The sequence below is a fragment of the Lissotriton helveticus genome, chromosome 9 (assembly GCF_964261635.1).
Source record: "Lissotriton helveticus chromosome 9, aLisHel1.1, whole genome shotgun sequence".
Taxonomy (NCBI): Eukaryota; Metazoa; Chordata; class Amphibia; order Caudata; family Salamandridae; genus Lissotriton; species Lissotriton helveticus.
This window is the reverse complement of record NC_136070.1, coordinates 91,141,508-91,165,256: the sequence shown is the minus strand read 5'-3', so window position 1 is coordinate 91,165,256 and position 23,749 is coordinate 91,141,508. Positions and strand designations below refer to the sequence as shown.

General features: G+C 47.1%; 1 protein-coding gene across 1 annotated transcript in view; it reads left to right on the top strand.

Moving 5' to 3' along the window:
* ATP6V1D (ATPase H+ transporting V1 subunit D) overlaps window positions 1-15,794 on the top strand; it is a 139,552-nt gene extending 123,758 nt beyond the window's left edge. Inside the window, exons 7-9 of the mRNA XM_078659542.1 lie at window positions 8,237-8,303; window positions 11,161-11,239; window positions 15,349-15,794. Coding sequence (XP_078515668.1) covers window positions 8,237-8,303; window positions 11,161-11,239; window positions 15,349-15,493 — 291 coding nt within the window. The 3' untranslated portion in view covers window positions 15,494-15,794. The remainder of the gene's footprint in view (window positions 1-8,236; window positions 8,304-11,160; window positions 11,240-15,348) is intronic.
* Window positions 15,795-23,749: the final 7,955 nt, after the last annotated feature.

Sequence of the window (23,749 nt, the reverse complement as noted above, 5' to 3'; positions counted from 1 at the left end):
ACTGAAGATGCCTTTTACTCTGGGCCACTGGAATTATGCGGTTTAGCAGCTGCAGTGTTTTCTGCAGAAATGTGGATTTGTTGCATGTGCCACATAATCTGCTGAATAAACTATAGATTTTAACAAAAACATGCTTCTAGCTCAATCAAAAATTACTAAAACCCTGCTGTGTGTTGCACTGCATTGGGAAGCCATTTCCAAAGGTTGACTAGTCACTGACCTTTCCACTGCTTATTGCTGTGTATGGGTGTTGAACTGATACTTATGAGGTGGAACCTATGCCTAGTCAGTGTTAATAAGTGTAAAAATGGTAAAATAATGAAGTAATACTATCACAAAATGGGCTGCATTACAGCACATAATTTAGTCCTCTCCTGAGCATAACTCCAGCGGCCCTGCTTAAAGTCAGTGGACTTGACACCATTCCCGAGTCCGAGCTTGACTCCCCACATGTGCCACAAGGATAGGAGAGTGCCTCATGCAGTGGTGGTTCAGCGGAGAGCCAAGGTGCGTGAGCTACAACTTCCCTCTATTGAAGCTAAAACAAAATCCTGCAGTCTGACCCAGCAGCCTCTAAGCCCTTGTTTCTTTCAGTGATGCTCTTGCACATACTCTGATGGTGGCTACTTGGTTAAAACCATGAACTTGCTCACCTGTGAACAGGCATGTGGCCATGTCCTAGACCAATGCTTGACGACCCAGACCTTCTCACCAATCATTCCACCCCAGAGAGCCTCATTGTGCAGGCCTCGACCAGTAAAGTGAAGTGAATCCATGTTCATTCCCTGCCACTCTGTCAGGAAGGAAATCTAAGAGGTTTGGATACCACAGATTGCTTTAGATGGGCGTTTGGTTCCAGTGTGGTTCTTCATTTGCATGTCTGGGTGAGGCTCACTGGTTTCTCCAGCAATGTGCAGGCTTATCTGATGGCCATGCTCTTTGATGGATTGCTGCAGTGAAAAGGCAGACTCTGCTATGCTTTAAAGATAGTAGAGCTACTGTGAGTTCCTTGTGGCTGTTGGCTCTTGCATAACAATTTCCAAATCACTTCAGTCGGTTAGTGTGAGGGGTGGGGCAGTTTCTTTTATTCAGATAATGAAGTTTCTAGACAGTCTTTCATTTTGTGCGGCACATTACTGCTCGAGGACGGCTCAATAACAGCCAGATGCAAGATTTTACACTCGCCTATGATTTGGGTGCTTCAGATTGGATACTGCCACAGCGCCTCCCCCCTGAGAAGCATTGATCACACAAACACTAAAACACTCTGTTCTCCTTCATTCCCCCCTCATCATCCTAGGAAAGGGTAGGAGTAGCTCTAGTACACACATGTAAAATGTAACACACCGGTTTCCAGGTGTCCTTCTATTAGATTCTACAAGAAAATTAAAGCATATTTGTTTTAATTCTATTTACCCCAGGGGTGATGGTGGTGTGTGTGCTTGCTGCTGTTCTCATGTCCTACAGTGATATGGAACACATGGAGCATATTTGTAGATTTCATGGAAACAAGAGGCAATGTTACTTGTGGTCTTGGCTCCTTTTGATTAAAAACTCTGGGTTCGAGGCATGTGGGCTGCTAAATTCATATCTGTAGCATAGATTGCCGCCTAGTGTTGGGTCCGGATGATTGCACATTGTTGTCCTGGAAGAGTCTTCGAAGTATCACGAGATAGGTGGCTCCTCCCCTGGACTACAGTGCGCATGGGCATCGACTCCATCCCCAGATTGTTTTTTTCCGCCATTGGGTTCAGATGTGATTTCGACGTCTCCTGTTCGGAATCGTGATAAAACTTTTTCAAGGCCAAAAGGCCTTCTTTGCACCGTCGGTATTGTTCGCGTTCGGTCCCGAATCTCTTCCAGCTCGTGCAGTCGGATATCCGGGGGGTCGTGTGACTCTTCGATGATCGGGGCCAAGTCGACGCAGCAAGACTTCGACGGCATGGAACGGAGTCCGTTCAAGAAATGTCCCGTGTGTGGATCCAAGTACCCACACATTGACGTCCATCCTGTGTGCAACAAGTGCCTGTCGCCGGACCACGACGAGGCCAACTGTATGGCCTGTTCCAGATTCCGATCGAAGAAGACGATCAAGCTTCGGCGCGTGGCGCGCCTTGAGGCCCAGCGATCGGCTCCGGCACCGGTGGACATCTTTGACGACCCAGACGCTGACGAGCAAGCGCGTCACCTGCAGATTTCCCCTACTCCGGTGGAGGTCGAGTCCGACGACGGAGCGGATGTCCACAGTCAAACCATTGACGAACTTGCCGAGAAGGTAGGGGACGACGACGAAGCATATGGGGCCATGGAAGATAGCTCGGAGGAAGAGCTATGCCCCGTTCGTACTCTTACAAAGGCTCAGGTCACGGGATCGCCACACGGCCTTACCCACAACCTCCCACCTCGATCCACAGCCCCGCCTTCCGGCCCGGCTACGGACACCTCCGCGGAGCCGCCATTACTGAAATCGAAACCGAAACTAAAACCCTCGGTATCGACGAAAACAAAGATGGCCGACACGCCATCGAAACCGAAGACGTCTGCTCTACAACCGACGCCGTCGTCTTCGGGGGCCTCCAAACCAATGAAAGCTGTCGACCTGGGAAAGGTGCCGAAGGTGGTCAAGGAGCCAGGCTCGAAGAAGGCCGTCGGGCCGGTGTCAACCAAGGCAGACAAGCCGACCTCCAAGAAGGCTGTCGAGCCTACATCGGGACAGGCTGTCGCGCCGAAGACCAAGGGGCCCGTAGAGGCAAAGTCGGTCAAGGGCGCAGAGCCAAGGCCGGGGGTTGTTCCTCCTAAAGGCAAACCTGTCGATCCGACGGCATCGGCATCGACGTCTGCGGCCGTGGACAGTGATCGTAGCGCACCAGTCAAGAGTGCTCCTGCGCCTCGGACAGACAAACCCAAATCATTCACACTCGGGTCTTCCCCTGGGGGCGGACCGAGGACATCAGTCGGGTCGACGAAACCGTCCGCTTACTTTACGAAGCAGGTCTCGGACTCCCTCAAGCGAGTTAAGGACAAGGCTTTGGCATCGGACTCGAAGGCTCCTTCCGCACCAAAGACGCCGGACACACCGAAACACACCTCGGCGCCGATCCACTACACGTTACCGCCTAAAGTGGCGCCAAAGGCTTTTGCACCGCGGTCGGTGCACAAGGACACTGTGTCGAAGTCGACTCACCCGGCTGGAACTTTGGGTCATCGACAGCCGTTGGATGAAGATCGGTCGGAGCATTTAATCGATGCCGACACCGGGAAACTCACGCTCTACAAAAGGAAAATAACCTCACAGCCTTTGGCGTCGTTTACAATTCCTCTAAAACAAAAGAAGCCTGCACCAGAAACACCAGTTCTGGTTGAGCAACTTATTCCTCAGCCTAGGAGGGGTGCAACACCTTCACCCACATACTCTGATGGGGATGAAGGAGAGCAGGATGAGGAGTACAATTTTCCTGCTCATACAGAGCCTGATGAGCAACAGGACTCATGGATGGACACAGGTGATCAAGGGGACCAGCAGACGGTCCAGGATCCTCAGGTCTATAACGTCAAGCCGTCTCCCACTGAAGATTCTGCGGCATTTAATGCCTTAATTGAAAGGGCAGCTACAAACCATAAGGTGGAAATGCATGCTGACCCCGTGGAGGTGGACTTCCTTTTTGACACTTTCTCTACTGCTGAAAAAACTGTCAAGACTCTCCCAATGTTAACAGGGGTCCTTAAGCATGCAGCAGACATTTTCAAGGAACCCACGAGAGCTAGGGTTGTCAACCCACGCATTGAGAAGAAATACAGACCGGCACCTGGCGACCCCAACTACATAAGGGGCCAGTTGCCTTTGGACTCTTTGGTGGTCTCTAATGCCCGCAAGAGGGCGAACTCCCAAACCACGGGTGAAGCTCCTCCCCCAGACAAAGAGTCAAAAGTGCTGGAGGCATCTGGGAAGAGGGTGGCGGCTCAGGCGGCCAACATATGGCGCATCTCAAACACGCAAGCTCTGTTGGCCAGATACGATAGGGCACACTATGACACCCTAGAGCAGCTGTTACAACACCTCCCAGACCAGTTTAAAGAGGGAGCTGAAATGCTTATCCAGGAGGGGAAGCTCATCTCCAACGCTGCTATAAAGTGTGCGCTGGATGTTGCGGACACGGCAGCGAGAGCGATCAACACTAGTGTGATGTTGAGGCGTCAGGCATGGCTCCGCATCTCAGGATTCAAGCCAGAGATACAGACTACTATCCTCAACCAGCCCGTTAATCCAGACAGGTTGTTTGGTCCAGAGGTGGACACCACCCTGGAGAAGATCAAAAAAGATACCGAAACTGCCAAGTCCATGGGGGCTCTCCAGTCACAACAATTTAAAGGGAACACTTTTCGTCGCTCAGGCAATCGAGGTGTTAACAGAGGGCACATGTCACAGCAGACGGCATTCAATAAAAGTGGTGCGCAATCCTCCTACAGCAAGCAGGGCAGAGGTGGATACAGAGGAAACAGTGCCAAAGGTAGAGGCAGAGGCAACAACAGCTCCCGTTCCTCTGCCGCCAACAAACAGTGACTCCTTGTCACTGCCCCCCGACCATCCAACACCTGTCGGGGGGAGACTCCAACAGTTCCTGCCAGTCTGGAACTCCATCACCACAGACAGGTGGGTCAGGAAGCTTATCCAGTTCGGCTATTGTTTGGAGCAAACATACCCCCAAAACACCGTCCTATGTCAGCAGAGCATTTGCACTTATTGCAGCAGGAGGTTCTAGTGATGCTGCAAAAAGGCGCAATAGAGCGCGTGCCAGTGGAGGAAGAAGGCACAGGGGTTTATTCCCTGTACTTCTTAATCCCAAAAAAGGACGGCTCACTCAGACCGATTCTAGACCTACGCCCCTTGAACCAGTACATTCTTTCAGAACACTTCCACATGTTGACACTGCAGCAGGTTCTTCCCTTGTTACAACAGGGAGACTTCCTCGCAACCTTGGACCTCAAGGATGCTTACTTTCACATACCACTCCACCCATCCCACAGAAAATACCTCCGGTTCACCATCCAAAACCGGCATTACCAGTTCAAGGTTCTCCCCTTCGGAGTGACCACTACTCCCAGAGTGTTCACAAAATGTCTGGCGACAGTGGCGGCGCACCTCCGGAGACAGAGTATACATGTCTATCCCTACCTGGACGACTGGCTCGTTCAGGCAAAGTCAGCCCAGCAGTGCGCCGCAGATATGTCCCACACCATTCACCTCCTTCACAGTCTAGGATTTTCACTAAACTACCCGAAGTCGCACCTTCAGCCAGCCCATGTGCGGCAGTATTTGGGCGCGACGATAAATACTCTGGCTGCCACAGCTCAGCCAAACCCAGCGAGGATCGACAACATCCAGTCGCTACTCCAGAGGTTCAGACCGCAACACTCGCTCCCAGCGAGAGTGTTCATGCAGTTGATAGGCATGATGGCCTCCTGCATCTTCATAGTCCCGCACGCCAGGTTGCATATGCGTCCGCTCCAAGAATGCTTAGCGCATCAGTGGACTCAGGCTCAAGGACAGTTGAACGACCTAGTGTTGGTGACCGGTCGGGCATACAGCTCTCTGCATTGGTGGAATCCACACAACCTTTGCAAGGGCCGACCGTTCCAAGAGCCTGTGCCACAGATCATCCTGACGACGGACGCATCTCTCCAGGGATGGTGAGCTCATGTGCTCCACTACACGGTGCAGGGACTATGGACAACGCAGCAACGGAAGATGCACATCAACTACCTAGAACTGATGGCAATCTTCATGGCACTCAAGTCCTTCAAAGTACATCTGTGCAACAAAGTCGTGTTGATCCGGACGGACAACATGACGGCCATGTACTACATACAAAAGCAGGGAGGTACACACTCTCCACAGTTGTCTCATCTGGCTCAGAGCATGTGGAAGTGGGCCATTCAGAGGAACATCTTCCTCATGGCGGATCACCTCCCGGGCAAGGACAATCTGATGGCGGATCTGCTCAGCAGGTACAGCCACCAGATGCACGAGTGGGAGTTACATCCATCAGTACTCCGCCCGTACTTCCAGCGGTGGGGTCATCCAGAGATAGACCTGTTTGCCACAAGGGAAAACGCAAAATGCCAAAGCTTTGCCGCCAGGTTCCCTCACACACAGTCGCAAGGCAATGCGATATGGATGAACTGGTCAGGCAAATTTGCGTACGCTTTTCCCCCAGCGCCTCTCATACCGCTGGTGGCAAGAAAGTTAAATCAGCATTCGATGACACTCATCCTGGTTGCTCCAACGTGGGCACGCCAACCATGGTACACCACGTTTCTAGAACTCTCCGTGGTACCGCATCAAAGGCTGCACCTTACACCCAGGCTCTTGACGCAGAACCATGGCGACATTCAGCATCCAGATCCGCAGCAGCTACATCTGGCGATCTGGCTCCTGAGGTCTTAGAGTTTGGCTACCTTAATTTGCCCCCGGAATGCATGGACATCATCCGGGAGGCAAGAAAGCCCACTACCAGAGCTTGCTATGTGGCAAAATGGAAGCGGTTTGTCATCTACTGTACAGAGCACGCTATCGACCCGCTCGATGCGTCCATTCCTAATATCATTTGCTATTTGTTGCATCTTTACAAATGCAATCTAGCATACGCTTCCATTCGGATACACTTATCCGCCATAGCGGCTTATCTCCAAAACAGGCAGCATCTCTCCTTTTTCAGGGTGCCTGCCATTAAAGCCTTCCTAGAAGGGCTGAAGCGGGTCATCCCTCCCAGGACCCCGCCAACTCCTGTGTGGAACCTCAATGTGGTGCTCACCAGATTGATGGGTCCCCCATTTGAACCTCTGCATTCATGTGAGATTCAGTTCCTCACATGGAAAGTGGCTTTTCTCATTGCCATAACGTCTCTAAGGCGTGTTAGTGAGCTACAGGCGCTCACAATTCAAGAGCCATTTATACAAATTCATTCAAACAGGGTGGTGCTGCGCACTAACCCCAAATTTCTCCCAAAAGTGGTGTCGCAGTTTCATGTCAATCAAACCATCGAACTGCCCGCATTCTTTCCAAACCCGGAAACGGTGGCAGAAAGGATGCTCCAAACGCTTGATGTCAAACGAGCGCTTATGTACTATATTGACAGGACACAACCTTTTAGGAAGACACAGCAACTCTTTGTTGCCTTCGCAGCCCCGCATAAAGGCAACCCCATTTCCAAAGCAGGAATAGCCAGGTGGATCGTTAAGTGTATTCAGATTTGCTATCAGAAGGCTAAGCGCACTTTAACGGTCCCCCCCAAGGCACACTCCACACGCAAATTGGGGGCCTCCATGGCATTCCTAGGTAACATTCCTTTGGAAGACATTTGTAGGGCAGCCACATGGTCTACACCACATACGTTTACCAAACATTACTGTGTAGATGTGCATTCCAAACAGCAGGCAGCTGTAGGACAGGCTGTTCTTAAAACACTTTTTCAGACTTCTGCAGCTGGCACGGGCGGCCGCCGTTAATGGAGGGACTGCTATGTATTCTATGCTACAGATATGAATTTAGCAGCCCACATGCCTCGAACTGAATATGCTACTTACCAGTATGCATCTGTTCTTGGCATGTAGGGCTGCTAACATTCATATCGCCCGCCCTCCTCCCCGGCGCCCGTAGCGGCTGCAGACTTTTCTTGCATTTACTCTCTAGCATGGCCATCGCTTACACGGTTACACTCCATCTCTGCCACAATGGCTAAAAACAATCTGGGGATGGAGTCGATGCCCATGCGCACTGTAGTCCAGGGGAGGAGCCACCTATCTCGTGATACTTCGAAGACTCTTCCAGGACAACAATGTGCAATCATCCGGACCCAACACTAGGCGGCGATCTATGCTACAGATATGAATGTTAGCAGCCCTACATGCCAAGAACAGATGCATACTGGTAAGTAGCATATTCATTACACATGCTAACATGTTCATCCCGAAGCAAGCAAGCATGGCGGATATTTAAAATATCAGTCTGTGTATAGTAATGTTTGCTTGGCCACTCATAAGCTTCCCCAGCGGTACTTCCTGACACATTTGCTGCCATACAGTTGGGAATCTTGGTTTCATGCCATACCAAAAGAATAAGATGAAACTACACACTGATCAGGATTAATTGCACTCTTAGCTAATCATTGGGGTCCATTCATGGTTCCTAAAGATAGTCTATTTTTATGGATTCCAATCCTGTCTTTTTCTTCTGCAGACATCCTTTGTCACTTTGGATGAAGCCATCAAGATAACAAACAGGCGTGTGAATGCTATTGAACATGGTAAGTGGAAAGAGTGGTTGCCCTACTTATGGTGGAGGAGCTGATGAATTGTTAGGTCTTTCACACATCTTGATTCCACCTAATCGGTCAGAGTGATGCCAATGCTGTTGTCTCTGCTGACACATTTCTCTGGCGGAAAATTAACCAGATCTTCCTGTGGGTAAAACAAAGAACCACCCAAAATATTTACTAATGTCTTTTATTCAGTAAGGAAACTTTGCTGTTTAAATTTTCCTTTGTATATGCCGAATTGTTTTGTTTATTGATTCACATCATAAAGCTAACTCCATAAAAGTATACAAAACACATATTTAAAAAGCATTCTAAAAATGACAGTTCATTTAAGAAACCCACACATTTTGTAACACTAACTAATGCCATTAAAATATTTGGCTAGCGACGAACTGACTCCCAAAACCTGATCTACCGTTGGCATGTTGTGATGGTGGTTAGTAGTGGGGGGTACTGCCTATTGCCACGCGTACTATGTAGCAATAATCTCAAATACTGCCACAATTTCCAGTCCCCTGCTTTTTACATTAGCCCTGCTGGGGTCTTCTTTAGTAGCCCTTTTTCAGCTCATTGCTTGCTTCCTCTTTTCTGCTGCGAGAACAACTCCAGTCCTATCTACTCCTGAAACTCTAGGTGTATTTATATAGTACCTCGCTACGGCTGAGACCTCTTGAAGCCGATTAGCGCACAGCGACATGTTAAGCTTCTTATGTAGAACATTCATTAGGGTGCCTAATTTCTTCTTTCTGATCATCTATGCCATCATCACAAAATTACATTTTACAGCGGCCGTTGAGCACTTTCTTTTTTACTTCTGTTTATTTACCAGCTGCATAAATAAGTTAATGTTATGAAGCCTATGGCTGTCAGTTACTATTGGGTCATGTTCCACCCGTACTCTTATAACATGCAGGGTACATTTGATTAAAGCTGAAAATAGAGACTAATAACTTCTCTATCTTCTTGTGAATAATTGAGATCTGGCTCCTGCAGAATATGCTTTTAGAGTTGGCCTATTCCCCGCTAGTATCAGTCTTGCTGTGTTTTAACCCCTTCCCTGCGGGGCTAGTTCCCCTGCTGTGCTGGGGGGAGGTGGGGCACGCGCATCGCCGCGGTGCTCATGACGAGCTCGGCTCGCCATGCAGGGCTAGTAGCCCATTGGCAAATTCAGGGTTACCCACTGACAACTCAGCTGTGCTAACTTCTGAATGGGACTACTAAAGTTAGTACTTCAAGGTATCAAAAGATTTGTTACATTAAACCCAACGTGATGACTAAGTCTAATTTAACATTTGAGTAAAAGACAACTTGAAACAATTCCACTCTGTTGCTTAAGGTTTCCAGTGATCATTCGCAAATGCAGGCCAAAAGACAGAACGTCAAAACGCCTTCCCAAGGCAGGCAGATCGGGAAGAAATGTTTACATTTCTCTTTGTTTTTCCTCTTTTCACGTGTGCTGTATTCTGCAGCACACAGAAAACGAGGAACACATCTCATTTGCTTTTGTGCAGCAAGGGTCACCTTCCTGCACAAAAATAATCCATCATGCCAACATCACAGTCACCCTTGCACCATGGTTCAAGGGTTCCTGCGTTGACGCTTGGCTGCAGCTTGTGTCACAGTGGTGCCAGAAAGGACAGGAAGGCGCCGTATCTTGTAGATACAGTGCCTTTCTGCCCTTTTCTTTTGACGTAGGGCAGTGCAGCTAGAAGGCTTGCGACGCTGCCCTACGCCAACATATTGTAAATATACCCCTGAGTTTATATGTCCTTATGTGAACAGTTATTTGTGCTTAATTCAACCCTTGACCTTTTCCTGTGAAAGTGTTTCTCTCAAAGTCCCTCAGAAATATTTCAGTTTAACGTAAATGAAAACTATGGGGTTTATTACGATGTTGGGTGGAAAACCTCCCCTCCCCCCCCCCCCCCCCCCCCCCCACCCCCACCCCCATTACCCATTAGCTTTTGTTACGGACGGTTGTCGAGTGTAACATGAGCTCCCATAAGAAACAATGGGTATCTGACAAAACCGTGTCAGTTGCATCGTAAGCCAGTGGTCAGAACCGCCAACCGCAAGTCGGTAGGTCCCGATTCTGAGTTGGCGTCGGGTGGAGACTTTCTACCCGACATCGTAAAGAGCCCCTATCTAATTTTAAAAATGTGTATATGATTTAGAGAACATCAAAAACAGAAATCAGGAATGCACTTTCCACTGGTGACTGCTAATCTTCTATCCACACCTTGATACACCATCAACAAGTTGACCAGCTTCTAATGGGTACTAGTTTGTATCAACCCAATAGGTCTACGATATATTAACCCTTCCTCTTGTCTCTCTTCTGTTGCTCCATGGCTATGTTTTCCTAGTGTCAGTCCTGATGTCATCCATCGTCTCACTCAAGGTCGTCTAACATTAAGGGGGGTATTACTGTGTCTGGAAGAGCATCTGTCATTCTGTTAAACACTCTGGATTGCACTGATGAAGGTCTACAATTCAGCTCTTAGCTGCACTGTTGTGAAGTAGGTAGAACGCCTGACAGAAAGCCTAGATGTTTAGCATTGAGTGTTTCCATTATTGTATACACTCCTTGTACTCTGGGGAGTAGGCTGTTAGTGTTGGATAGGAAGTTGACGGTAAAGCTTCGAAAAGCTGTTAGACGGGCAATAATATGAATAATTTGTGTTTACATATTTAGCAAATCTGTACAGTGCAGACCTAGCAGCAAGGAAAGTGGAGCACTTTGTATACAACAGGAACAGCACATCATGAAATAAACCTTGAAGAACACGAGAAAAGGGGAGTCCTCTTGTTTTCTAACTTAACCTCTTGCCCTTGTTTTCTGTAGTGATCATTCCCAGGATTGAGCGGACCCTGTCTTACATCATCACTGAACTGGATGAAAGAGAGAGAGAGGAGTTCTACAGGTGAGTTTTGGCCTCCTCAAGTACATATGTATTATTCTGCAAAGACTGTGGTGCTTGAATATGTTGGTTAATTACAGCCCCCAATACCAGAGCAGCAGTAATATTGATTATTGTTGTGACAACACATAGATTGTTAAACTTGTAAAGCAGCATGGTTCAATAAATAGGTATCCTGTCAAGAATACAGTACTGAGCAGAGAAAAGATTGTGTTCATAGTTGAGAATAAACACAGTAGTTCTATAAAGTATATCGGGGACTCCCCAGATTGTTAGCAGTGCATTGCAGTGGTTGGTAAATACTCACTTTGTCCCCAAAATGGTGTTGAAAATGTAGGTAAAATGACGAGGTAAAATGCTTGTTTTTATTCTGCATGATTTTCTCTATAAATGAAATATAACAATGAGTATAGCCTTTGGGGAGAGGCTGGAGGCTTCTTGAATGTACACATACAAGTGGATTTAAGGACACAGTCTTTATTGCCAAATGTTTAATGTTCCTCTGCCTTTTTTATGTGGGATGAAAATACTAGGAAGCAGATAAAAACAAGGTAACTGAAGGGCATAGGAAAAGTGGAGAAAGTCCCTCTGCCCTGGACAGTAATTCTGTTGACCGAGATAGGAAAGGACTATGTGGAGATAAGCCTTGTTCTGTTGATCTCCTAGTTAGTACTGGCACCTCCTGGAGAGCACTCCATCATGAGATCCACTGGTCTTTGTAGTCTAGAGAGAAACACAGGAACTAAAAGCTCATTGCGGCAATGCCCCCATTCAAGTCCTTTTTATAATGCTAATCCATCCTGTGTTGAGCTCAAACCTGTGACCTCTTCTTTTTAATACAGTCCGATCCAAAAGATTGCATTGAGAAATTGCTTTAACTTTCTGGATGATTTGACAGCTCCTGATCTCAGCAGATGGAAAACGCTTGAAGAACTTATGAATGTGTCAGTCTGTAATGTAACTGGTGCTCATGTAAAGCGCTCCAATACATTTGGGTCGAGTTTGCGCTATATAAATCTGCAACAAAAAATGTTATTCCTGCCTTTCTAATGGTGATCGAACACTTGATGGGACAGAATAACTTGACAATAACTGCAACTGAGGTAATGGTCTTAGCAGCCACCTCAATCACATGAGCTATGAAAGTGCGTCCCTTTGTTATTACTGTCCACGTCATTCCATCTAAATTTGTGCCCTTGCATTACTGCAGTGGTAAAGACCCCTTTTCTTGATGAGAACCGTTCCTCTTCTGGCACTGGGTTCAAGCTGTCTCTGGATTGGTATTGGCTGAGGCTAATTATCCCTTGTTTTACAATTCAGAGACCATTGTTTTCAAAGCTTTCTCCGTGGCATTTAGAACAATTCACACACACAAAGGTTTCAACTCTAATGACTAATGTCACAGCCCTCTGTTCAACACATCTTCCTTTTCCCAGATCCCGGTTGATGGCCATGCTTTATTTTATGTTCTGATTGAAGCCGAAAAGCAAAAGTCACTTTTTTAGGACGTCTCTATAAAATGCTGCTTACTGTTGTACCCATGTGGGAGCACTGTGTTTAGACTAATTGCTTTGAGGTTCATTTATTTTTGTTGCATGTCCAGAGATTGTTTAGATTTTTAAAATGCCATAGCAAAATGGTCATGTGGGGAAGTAATACTGCAGCATGGCGCAGGGTGATGCGTAACTTAAAAATGGCAAAATATTACACCTGCATTAGCATTATGAAGTTGAATGCCTGGTCTGATCGTTCCATTTCCTCCACATAGGAAGAATTAGTCCATGGTTATGAAAATTAGGATCTCATCAGAAGGTACCGAGGGGGAAATATATATGCCTGAAGAGTGGAACCGAGGGTATTTTGTTAGTACCTGATCATTTTGCATTGGAACACTTAGGGAGGAGTCGCACAACATCCTGTGATCTGAAGCTTCTTTGAAGAAAAACAACTTGTAATGTCTGAACCCAACTCTAGGCAGGAGTATACAAAGTATGTGAATCTACAGCAATACAAGCTACTAACAGATGCTCACAGGCTAAGTCATGTTTTTCTTAAAGCTACAACTACACCTGCTAAATCTGGAGCAATGCTTCAGTTATTGTACTGCTTTCAGGATCATCTTTTCAACACACTGTTAGGTAATACATTTAAACAGTTATATTTACTTCCAATCTTGAATAGTTACTGTCGGCCTTTTGGTGGCCTATATGGTTTTAAAGATGGAGGAGACAGTAGGATTGCTCGTACTATGTGCACTTGGACAGCAGAGAGCGGTTTGGTTCCAAAGGTCTCTCCTTGTCAGAGCCCTGGCTCAGGTACCTTTCATGCTGCACAGGGCTGTCTACATCACAATGAGAACTAGTGGACAATGCCATGTAACACTTTGGCTCCAGCACCCCAATCTGACACCCAGCAGCACCTGTATTTGGTCATTATAACAGTGTGCAGTAGATGAAAAGCATTGTCAGCTTTGTTTTAGGGACCCTTTCATGCGATATAACTGAGTAAATCATTTGAAATCAAGAATAGATATAGTTGTCATCTATCCAGGCCTCCGTTAGTCTTGATATACTGTTCAGTGGTTAAGATGCCTCGATAAATTTCACTCTTGCAAATGAGTCATTCAAAGTGCTGAAAATGATCTTTGAAGATCGGATGTGGCCCTTTTTTTCACAAGATGGCCAAATCTTGTGAAATCAGGCTCAGGATAGGATTGTAGTGTAGTTCCTATATTCCCAATAGGCTCTGCGCATTGGAATAATATATTCAGCAGTGTAGACGTAGGACTGAGGTTATCTAGGTCTCTACTGACTATATTAGACTTAAGGTTTGCTAGCTAGCTCAGAGGTCACTAGAAACTTTCTCGAATAAACGAGGAGGAGTTTAACCTCCCTGGATAGACAAGAAGGGATTAGCTTCTGCCAACCATAAAACATGACAACTTTGCTCTCCCTGAATAAGAGTGTATCTCTAGAGTCGTGTGAAAATAATAGACAGCTATTTCACTCAATCAAATGTGCGTACTTAGTTTCACCAGAATGCAGAGAAAAGAGAGACGGGCGTTTTCAGTAAAAGGTGTTATTTATTGAGCAGTCTTCTTACTCATACAAGAGAAATGAATTGCCACGATTGTAATACTCATGGTAAAGTAAAGTGCGTACAGTAAAAGGAGGATTATAAAATAATACTGTAAAAGCTTTGATATGGTTTCTTAGCCATATGATACTTTAAAATAGATAAAATATATACATATATACATTGACTAATCGTACTCAACTGGTGCTTCTAAATACGCCTACCCCGGTGTACCTGACCTAAGCCTAATACGTGGGAAGGAGTAAGTAAGTAGTAGTTTAAGTTAAGTTTGTTTTGCCCAGAATCTGACTCAAGAATTCTCTGTAAGGGTTTAGTCAGTTCCGTACCTGGGTAATAGAAAGCAGGAGGTCTTGTATCTCTTTCTCAGGACTCGATATCCCAGTAGCCCGCGAAGGTATCTGGAAACACCGGAGCTGGATTTCTCGGCAGGAGAAAAGACAGCGTCTCTATCAGTGCATCAAGGAGGAGGGGCAGCTTCCGTGGGCTCTCGCATCAGCTGGGCTCTCGGGCAAGTAGATAGCTGCTCTGCTCCAGAATCACCACTGTGTGTTTGCTTAAGGCAACGTTGGTATATTTATACCTGAAAGGTGCCTGGGTTTGACGTAAGGTTGGACATAAGACGTCAATAAAGATGTCACTAAGAACTGGCCGTTCTTACAGTGCTTTACAGGAGTTCTAGGACGAAATCAAAACAAAAGCAAGGGGGATTTCCCAGGTTGCTGGAGGCTTGGTTTTGTTTAGAGAACTCGGTGTGCTTACTAGGGGGCCGGAGAAGTAGCCTTGCTTAATGTGACAGCATGTGCTACGACTGAATTATGGATATGATTATTATGCCGTTGTATGGATATTATTGATTATAACCGGACAAGGGCATAAATTAGGAATATCGATTCAGGTTCCTAGATAAAACACTACAGGATGTTTTCTGAAAACCCCAGAATCAATCTGTAGTAAGCATTCAGGAATGTACATGCTTCCAACTGCTTATTGTTATCTATATGGTTTTTGTCTTCTAGATTGAAAAAGATTCAAGAGAAGAAAAAAATAATCAAAGACCGGGCAGAAAAAGAACGAGCGGAGCGCTTAGCAGCAAACCCTACACTCTCCGAGCCAGCGAACATGCTTTCTGAGGAACATGACGAGGACCTCTTGTTCGAATAACCTTTACTGCACATTCCAGTTAGCAATGAGAAACAAAGGGCAGCATGTTGTGAGGTCATACATGTATATGGGTTATATTTATAATGTTGTACTGTTTTATGTTCACAAACTTGTTGGGAAATAGTAATGGAGGCGTGTGCAGCTTGCGTATGCAGACTGGAACTGGACGTATCAGAGTGTGAACTGTCAAGGACACCATGAAACTGTCATCTGTGTTGTGTCTTTATTTAAGAAGTATTCTGCCAATCAAATGCAACATTGTACCTGGGCTGTACAGTGAAATAAAACACATTGGTCCCCAGGTCTTTTCAATTCTTAAGTATTCCATGATGAAACGTTCTGCCCCTTTGATCCCTGAGCCCACCTTGCCAAAAGTTTGGCTCTTTATCAACGGTACCATCACCAGGAAGTGACCCGAAAATAGCAGCAGCGTGTGCTTCCAGGCATCGGTTTCACATTAAATGTTCATGTAAAGTATGTTCAGATGTCCTTGTCTATGTAGGTCTTTGTATTTTTTTATATACCAGAAATCCAGAGTGAAAAGTGCTTGATGTGTAAGGAAATAGACAACAAACCTCTGACCACATGAATAGAAACTGGTATGATGAGCAGTATGTCTGCGTTGGACCAAATGGCTTATCAGCTGATATCATTGTTGATGGTGGAGGATAGATCGATGTACAGGTGTTTTGTAAGTCCATTGAATTTTCATTATGAATGGTCTTCGTTAAATGTGTTTTTTTTTTTTTTGGGCATGTGGATGAAATACCCAACCCCTTTTGCCAAAGATCCTGTAAAATTGAGGTTTGTATTCGGTTTCAGTATCCCTGTGATGGGACTGCTACCTCTGTAAAAGGTCTGTCTGTCAGTTCCCTGTAACAGTGATTAGCCTTTATCATGTGTCAGACATTTATAAATGTAGCTATACTTAATGTGGAGTGTGTATGAGTGAACTGTCAAGTGTTGGAGTCCATTGGTCTCCCCCGTGTTTGGTTCTGCACAATAGAGGCCACGATCTTGTGAAACAGTGTTCTCCTTTGTGACAAGCCATCCGGCACCGATAGGCCTCCTGTCCTTGCCTCCCCTTACCCTAGAACAAGATGTGATTGGCAGCTTGATAACAAGCCCATTCACCTTTAAAGTGGCTGTGCTTTCCTATCAGGGAGAAATCCAACCCTCCCATTTTTTAAGCCTGCAGCCAACATTCACAATTGATGCGTCTGTGTGGTGAGGGGTCGGGGACTCTCAGGAGGTGGAGATAAAGCCAGCCAGAGAGCCTGCAAAATTGGACTTCAGGAACAGGCAGCATGCTCCAGCATGATGGAGGAGCATCCACGCATAAAAATGGTGCAGTTTCCCTGATTAGCTGAGGCTGCGCCACCAGGGGTGAACAAGTATTGCCCTCCTCAATCAACGACTTGTTAAATCATTCAACTTGTCCCTGAGGAGTTCATGTGCACCAACATCAGGAGAGAAGATTGCTAAGATGCCATTCACCCTCTTGATTGGGCCGGAGTCCAGGAAAGTGCGTGTAAATTACCCTAACTTGCTCTTTGAGCAAGAGGTGAGAAATATCTACCCCCAAAGAGAGCTGGATTGTGTTTTTCTGGAAGAGTGACCTGATTTTTTTAGGGGGATTTTTTTTTAGATTTTTGTTTGGGAGAAATCAAAGGGCCAGCTGACAAGAAGGTTCTGTGGGGGACATTTTGATAGGACAAGTAACATCTTCGTCAAGGAGTGAACCTGCTCCATCAGCACACCCATGCCATGAAGATGCGTATACGTGCCTTTCCTCATCCTCTAACCGCCAGGGAACTTGATGTTCAACCCCACGGCCTAGGGTCCAGTCTCCTCAGCTGAGGCGGTTACCTGGATTCTAGAAGTGTTGAACGCTGCTTCTAGGTTTTTTAGTAGTGAAAATATTGCTGGGTACCTTTGCAGCCAAAGCTCCCTTGGTCTGACCAGGAGCAAATTGGCTACTGGTCCCTCCAGTGTCGTTTATGAATGATCCCAACTCACGGACGCCTTGGCTCTATGTAAATCTCCACTAACACAGGTGGTTACTGGATGTAGGCCCATGCCATCTGAAAGGACATCTTTGGGAATTGGCTCCTAGCCAGTCGATTTTCCCTACATAAGCATTATAGGTGAGGTATTTACCATATGTGGTGAATACAGTTACCACCACCCCCCCTCCTCAAAGTGAGGTGTTTACCACGTGTTATAAATACCCCCTATTCCTTCTTTAGAACTTTCAATTGAGGTACATCTGATATTGGTATTTAACACACCGAATTCCACATGTTTTGCCTTTTTTGCTGGCCTTTTTCTCCAGATACATTTTGGCAGGTTTGACCTGCTGGAATTTATCAAGAGAAAACTTCAAGGGTTTGATAAGTATCACACAAATTGTAATTCTCATCCCTGTGCAAACATGTTTCATAGGGATCAAGATTTATCTCTGAATTTGTAATTAAGACCATAGGGTCCAGCGCACACTGGACTCTAGTAAATTGGAGTATTTTTTTTTCATCATCAGACTTTGACCCAGTGGAAGAGAGAAAAAGGAGGACTAAGATAAGGCATTACCAAGGAAACATTTACTAAATAGGAATTGGATCGGTAAATAGGAAGTGTAGGGTGGTGGAATGAGGAGGATTGAGGTGAACTCAAGACTAGGTATCTTTGGTATTCAGCAATCTCAGCATTCTGAAATGCCTGTGGTATGCCCCAAAGAATACATGTTCCTAGCTTGGGCTGCTGTGGCTCACATGCTCTACATACGCATACTATCTAAACTTGGGTGCGGACATTTGTAAGTAGTTTTTAGATATCTTGTCACTCCTGCCTTCGGTAGAGCGCACCAGGACAAAGACTTCACCTTCGATTGTTTTTTTTACCCCCAAACAATCGGGATCATACATCTCCGTCTGCTACGGTTAGAGGTCCATCAAATGCTCCTCAAAGGAGCTATAGAACCGGTCCCTATTTCTCTAAGAGGAAAGGGGTTTTACTTCCGGTTCTTCCTGATCCGGAAGATGTTAGAGAAGTGGCGCCCTATACTAGATCTGAGGGAGCTCAACACCTATCTCATCAATCCTTTCGAATGGTTTCTCTACAGGACATCCTTCGACTTCTCAACTCGGGGGATTTCATGGCCACTCTGGATCTATGAGAGGCTTATTTTTACATACCCATTCACCCAGCTCACAGGAGGTTTCTTTGCTTCACTGTAGTCAAGAGCCATTTTCAATTCAGGGTTCTTCCCTTTAGACTGCGATCTGCTCCACGGATCTTCACAATAGCAGCTTTTCTGCGGGGAAAAAAAGCTTCAGGTCTTCCCTTACCTGGACGACTGGTTGCTAAAAGCTCTTACCAAACAGGCAGCACAGGAAGCAGTCATAACGTGTACATGCCTGTTTGCCAATCTCAGCCTAACAATCAACAATCAGAAGTCTTCTCTCCGTCCGTCAAGGAGAGCCAGATTTCTGGGAGCCATTCAAAACACACAGTAAACAAGGCTTTCCCGACCGTGGAGAGGCAAGAGAAGCTAAGGACCACAGCTTCCTGCTTGTTAAAAAGGTCACTTTCAGTTCACCTCTACAAGTCCCTGCTGGGTTGCATCTCCTCATGCATACCATTGATTCCTCACTGCAGATTAAGAATGCATCCACTCCAAGAGGAGCTAGGCTTGCCATGGCGACAAGTCGATGGATCCTTTGACGACAAGATCTCAGTTACCCAGGCCACGAGAGAGGCCGCGTCATGGTGGATGATCAAAGAAAATATTTCTCAAGGTCTATCTTTCAGGCTAGCCCCAGCTCCACACATAACTACGGACGCCTCTCTCGAAGGCTGGGGAGCGGTGTTACAAGATCTTCATGTAAGCGGCCGGTGGCAGCCTCTGCATTGTCTGTTGCATATCAATCTGCTGGAGCTCAGAGCGATTCGCCTAGCTTTGCAAGCCTTTCTTCCACGAAGACAACAGTCAACAGTTCTTATACGTACGGACAACACGACGGCCATGCATTATTTAAACAAAGAATGAGGCACCAGATCTCAACTGTTGTCGCAAGAAGCCCAATCAATCTGGGAGTGGGCAATTCAACAAGAGATATCTCTCAGGGTGGAACATCTTCCAGGGGTCCTCCACAAAGCAGCGGACACTCTCAGCAGTCTGAAGTCTGTCAGCCATGAGTGGGAACTGGACAACTTTACTCTTCAGAAGGTTTTTCACAGATGGGGAACACCTTCCATAGATCTCTGCGACTCCGGAGAACAAGAAATGCCGGTTCTAAGCAAGCAGAATTCACCATCCGGGATCGTTGGGGAATGCGCTTTCGATGGCCTCGTCAGGCGCATTTGTTTACGCTCCCCCCCCCCCCCCCCCCATTCCTCTGATCCTCAGGCTTCTCAGGAAGCTCAAGGCAGAACCATGCAGGATGATTCTGATAGCCCCTGCGTGGCCCAGACAGTTTTTTTTGTTTTTTTTGGGAAAACCTTTATTGTGCAGAAATTGCTCACAAATACGGGCCTACAACCACAATTATAGAAGCACATTGGTCAGGACAGAAGCTCCAGCAGGGTACCACAGTAATCCAAACGGGAATCAAAGACGAAAAGCCACAGAGCAACCACCACGAGCAGGATGAAAGAAGGTTGATTTTATAATAGAAGAAGGGGTATAGCAGAATAATGGCAATCATTAAGGTCCAGAGGGCCGTGAGCAAGCAGTAATACAGAACACAGGAAAATTCAAAAAGAACAGTTACATTTTAGCAAAGGCAGAACGTGAGTCCCACATTAATAAGCAATTGCAACCGCCGCCCAGCGCCCACCCACCACTACGAGAACACACAATGATACACAGAACGGAAAATAGGCTTGCAAAACAAGAGCCCTCCGCTACAACAACCCAGGGGAGAGAAGAAAAGAAAAAGGGGAGGGGGGAAAAGGGAAGGACATCGGGAAAAAAAGGGGGGAAGAAAGAACGCGGCATCACAGCATGCGCCCCATAGATAACAAAGCACTCAAAAATAGACCGGCACAGGGAACCCATGGTAACAGGAGTAATAGATGCATAGTAAACCGTGACGGCGGGAAGACCAGAAGGCCCATGCTAGCAAAAACACCCCAGGGGGCCCACATGCAGACACCGCGTCCCGAAAAAAGTGGATACATAAGAGCCATAGAACCAAAAAAGGAAAAAAAGAAGGGGGGAAAAACAAAATGACAGACCCACACCCCACCCTGCACCCCTGCAGAAGGCTATGGCCTACCCCCCCAGCAGCGTGCCTGTCGCCCTAACCAGAAACCCGAAATATAGAAGAGTTAAAAGTAAAGAAAGAACAACAAAGACAAAAAGAAGAAGGGGAAATAGGGAAACGACGACGGGAGAGGAGCCACATAATCAAAACCATCAGCTCCCACCCCCCCGTCCGAACATACTCAGTGCCCACGGGAAGATAGTAATTACAAAGATAAGTCCAGGAACATGAAGGAGAATCGAACATAGTCATACAGTCACAAACGGATCATCCGACCATACCGCAAAATAATAGTCCACCGAGGCAAGTTCATCTCAACCCTGTCCTCGTCTATCCAAAGCCGTAGGCATACAACGCACCAGGAACCAGATCATGAGGAACCAGAGGCGAATAGCAGGGAGTCCAATCGTCGATCCAGACAAGTCATATCGATTTCGACCCAGATGAACAGGAAGAGACGGCCACCACCGCAAGTATTGCAGGCACAGTTCCGCCGACAATAGGAGGAAAGCCGTCTTGGCGGAGCAACCACAGGATCTTCGTTCGGCCATTCGAGGCAAAAAAGGAATGGGAGATCCAACGAGACCGGTCCGGACGGGACCCGGCCGGCGGACCCCCAGCATAGGGGAAATCACAGGATGATTGAGAGCAGCGGGTATCCGTACCCGCAGCAATCTCCAACCCCCGTACGGCCACAAGCGGGGTCACACAGGATACAGCCAACCACAAGCAGAGGCACCCCCAGGGCAGGAAGACGGGCCCCCAGGATAAGTAGGGTCGCCGGCTCCACCACGCCACCGGCTCCGTTCTCCGAGTCCGGGCGGAGGGACTCAAGATGGCCGGACAGGAGAACAAAGGGGAGACGAGCCACATACACGGTCAACCCCCGTCCATGGAAGGCAGCGCCTCAACACCAGGCCGCAGGATCGCCGGTCAGGCCCGGAGAGCCGTCACCGGTCTAATTGCACATCGGCCTCTTTGACCAAGCCCACACCACCACCAAGGGTCGGCTACAGCGCTCCGCCCCGCCCGGGCGCCGCCGAGGAGTTTCAGGCCCGCCCGCTCCGGAGGCCCCGAAGCGAACAAGGGCGCAGCTCAGGATCCGCGGCACCTAGGAACAGGCGGATCAGACGGTAAGTGCCAGCGAAATGTCGTAGTTCCATAGTCTACCAAAGAATACTTCCCGGGGCAGGATAAGACACAGGATAGACGTTCCAGGCAGGAAAGCGAACGGAGCCGAGCTAAAACACGGCCATCGCGGGCGCGAGCTTGGCTCCTCCCCCGGCCCAGACAGTTTTGGTTCACAGAACTTCACCTTCTCTTGCTGGACCTTCCTCTGCCTTTGCAGCCGATCCCTTCGCTGCTGACGATGTCCCAGGGCCAAGTCTGGCATCTGGATCATCAGTCTCTTCAGCTCTTGGCATGGCTCCTGAGCAGCAAGAATTTCTTGGTGAATCTCTTGGCAGAATGTAATGATGTACTTTCTCAGGCAAGAGCCCTAAGTACGAATAAGACTTACAGATTGAAATGGAAGCGTTTCTGGATCTGGTGTCAACACAATGGCCTCCATCCTTTTGAATCGGAGCCGATTGAAGTTCTTCCAAACATTCTTTCATTAACAAAAGCGGGGCTAGCTCACTCTTCTATCAAAGTGCATCTGGTGGCAATTTCTCGCTTCAGATGCACCTCTTCAGGCTATTCCCTATGGTCAGCAAGGATAGTTAAACAGTGTCTCAAGAGACCCTTTCTCCCTCCCTTCCCCACCTCCTCCCTCCCCCCCCTCCGTCTCCCCCCCCTGCTCCTCCCTCCCCCCCCCGCTCCTCCCTCCCCCCCCCGCTCCTCCCCCCCCCGCTCCTCCCTCCCCCCCTGCATATTCACAAAGCAGAGTTGAAATTCCTTTCCTGGAAGGTTGCGCTTCTAGCTTTGACTTCTGCGAGGGGTGTGGGAGAAATGCAGGCTCTCACTATTCAGGAATCCTTTCTACAGTTCAAAAAAGGAACAGCAGAGAAAGCACTTCACAATCTGGACATTCAGAGGTACTTAAAGTTCTATCTTCAACAAACTAAAGACTTCAGGAATCCTTCTCAAATGTTTGTGGCTTTTAGTGACCCTGGTAAGGGGTTTCCCCTTTCCAAGGAGGGTTGGATCACCAATGCTATCCAATATTGTCACAAGGCAGCAGGCAAGCCCCTGCAGGGTCAAGTCCGGGCTCATTCCACAAGGGTGATGTCTTCTTCTACAGCCCTCTTTGCTGGCGTTCCTATCCGGGAGATATGCTGTGCAAGGACCTGGTGCAGTAAACATACGTTTACAAAGCATTACTGCCTGGATTCTGCAACGCAGATTGATACAGATTTCGGCCAAGCAGTCCTGAGGAACCTTTTTCAGTAGCGGTGAGCTTTCCCTTTCGTCCCTCCTTCCATATTTCTGTTTTATCAGCTCTAACACATTTTGAACCTTATGTATTCATGTTTCTAAGTATATTGTTGAACACTGAAAATGTCTTCATGATTGTTTACTATGGCTTTGTTCCTACTTCGCTATTGGTAATGGTTCCAAAAAATGTGCTAGCTACTCTGATACAAGCATGGGAATCTATGAAAGTACTAATACTAGAGTAAGAAAACAAGTTACTTACCAGTAACTTTGGTTCTCCAGTATTGGAAACTTTCATAGATTCCCATGCGACCCAGTCGCCTCCCCTGGGAAAGCTCAGCCTCTTCCATCTTCAGTGGTTGGGTTACCCAATGGCTACGAAAATTTGAGGTTCTGAGCTTCTCTTAGGAGGGTTCTAGGGGTGAGCTAATCTGATTTGTTTGTAGAAAACAAGGGTTCCCTGTAAAAAAGATAATGAAACCCCTAGGTCAGGGAAAAGGCAGTGTGTAGGTATCAACCCAGGCGGTAACAAACAAAACTTGCCCACATAATAGTGATAGGACGCAACAACCTACTTCCGTAGAAAAGACAGTTTATTATAATTAAACAAAGT